Here is a 1,808-nt window from a genome sequence, read left to right as displayed (position 1 = left end):
TGAAGTTCTTCTCTGTTGCGGCGGGGCTTAGAGGGATGGCCGGGGCGGGTGGCGAGGCGGTGCGCGGTAGCGCCCGCCGGCCATGGGTGGTGTAGGTCGGCGGTTAGGGCGGGGTAGGCTGGGGGTTGCGGCCTGCGGGGGGAAGAAGAACGGACATGCAGGAGGAAGAAGATAAACATTGGTGGCGTGTTTCTAACCGTTGGATATTGATATGATGGTCTAAATCATAAGCGACTGAAGCGATGAGTTTTTTCAGGCGCATGATGAATAGACGGTCCCACTTCCTGTAACGTCGTTGCAGACATGCATGCAGTTCAGAAGTTCCTACCCCGCAAAAAAAAAGTTCAGAAGTTCCTACACGGCTACATGGCGCCTAGCAGTCTGCTCCCATCGCGAGTCGGTGATCTGGCAGCCACCACCACGAGCAAAAGTCACCGATTCTGTGCTCTCGACTCGACCCGCGCGCTCTTCGTGGTTCGTAGCTTCGTGCCCTCTCCTGGTGGGAGATGGGACGCAGCTACGCAGGACGGAGCTAGCAGGCCGCAAGCTGTCCCCCAGCCGCCGGCGCTACAAAGCAGCAATCTTCACGGACAAAAACATCGAGCTGGGCGGATGGACCAACGCACGCCCGTACGTGTGACATATGTCCCGGCGCGGCCACTCGAACGAGAGCAACGCCACCCCACGCAGCCTATATTTGCTCTGTGTGCGCGCATGCACCCTGCACCCATCTCAATTCTCTACCGTACATCTCAAGTTCTCAACGCTGCCGACGGCGCGCACAATCTCTCCAGCTAGCTAGTACAGGCAAAGCTCCACCTCCGCGCTTGTTTCGCAGCGAGAGATGGCCTTCTCACCGTGGTTGCAGATGGTGCTGCTCGTCGCCCTCGTCCTGTCCGCCCCGGCGCCCGCGGTTCTCGCGGCCGGCAGCAGCAAGGCCACCCGCATCCGCCTCTACATCCACGAGAGGTTCGAGGGCGCGAACGCGACGGTGGCGTCGCCGCTGCTGCGGTCCCCGCTGGGCGGCAACGCCACCTTCGGGGAGCCCGGCGTGATCGACGACGAGCTCCGCGCCGGCCCGCGCCCTGGGTCCGACCTCGTCGGCAGGTTCCAGGGCTTCTTCGTCGGCACGGACCGGGCCGGGCCGAGTTACCTGTCCACCATCACGCTCGTGTTCACCGCCGGGGAGCGCCGCGGGAGCACACTGACGGTGCAGGGCCAGTACCATTTCGACTTCGACGGCGCGGCCGTGGAGCGCGCCGTCGTGGGCGGCACCGGGGTGTTCAGGATGGCGCGCGGGTACTCCTTCATGAAGGTCGTCAGCGCGCCGACGCCGGAGACGGTCGTGTTCAGGATCGACCTGTTCGTGCTCCTGCCCCGCCCCGGCCACTACTTCTAGCAAAAGTACTCGATATTCTTCTAAAAAAAAAGTAGTCGATCCGATCGTCGGGTTGCTCCATCTATCCGATCTTCTCGAGATTTTTTGTTAGATAAAGAGTCCCCTTTATCCTAGTGTCGTTGTGTGTGCGCGCGCGTCTGGTAATAAGATTGATTGACAAATTTATGTAACTTTGAGATTTTGTACGGAGGAACACTGCAATTCCAGTGACCTGATCTAAATGTTGTTTGCCTTTTCCCACACGCTAATGAACAAATCCAGTTTTTTTCTTTTTAGAAAAGGATGAACAAATCCAGTTGTTGCTAGCTGGACATAAATGATGCGTGTTCATCCATAACGTAAGTTGTTCTACTGACATAGCGGCGCAGCGCCGGCTTTGATAACGTACGTGGTTGCCAAACTGGAAAAA

General features: G+C 58.4%; 1 protein-coding gene across 1 annotated transcript; it reads left to right on the top strand.

Annotated features, from left to right (window-relative positions):
* Positions 1-739: 739 nt before the first annotated feature.
* Positions 740-1,560, top strand: LOC123049008 (pterocarpan synthase 1-like). Its single transcript, XM_044472018.1, has one exon. It carries the CDS (start codon positions 845-847, stop codon positions 1,397-1,399), a length of 555 nt encoding a protein of 184 aa, XP_044327953.1. The 5' UTR covers positions 740-844; the 3' UTR covers positions 1,400-1,560.
* Positions 1,561-1,808: the final 248 nt, after the last annotated feature.

This window comes from Triticum aestivum, chromosome 2D, assembly GCF_018294505.1.
Source record: "Triticum aestivum cultivar Chinese Spring chromosome 2D, IWGSC CS RefSeq v2.1, whole genome shotgun sequence".
NCBI classification, from domain to species: domain Eukaryota; kingdom Viridiplantae; phylum Streptophyta; class Magnoliopsida; order Poales; family Poaceae; genus Triticum; species Triticum aestivum.
This window is presented reverse-complemented; position numbering and strand designations above follow the sequence as displayed.

Bases quoted from the DNA above. Each gene is read 5' to 3' on its own strand.
- LOC123049008 (XM_044472018.1), top strand. From the start codon at position 845: ATGGCCTTCTCACCGTGGTTGCAGATGGTGCTGCTCGTCGCCCTCGTC.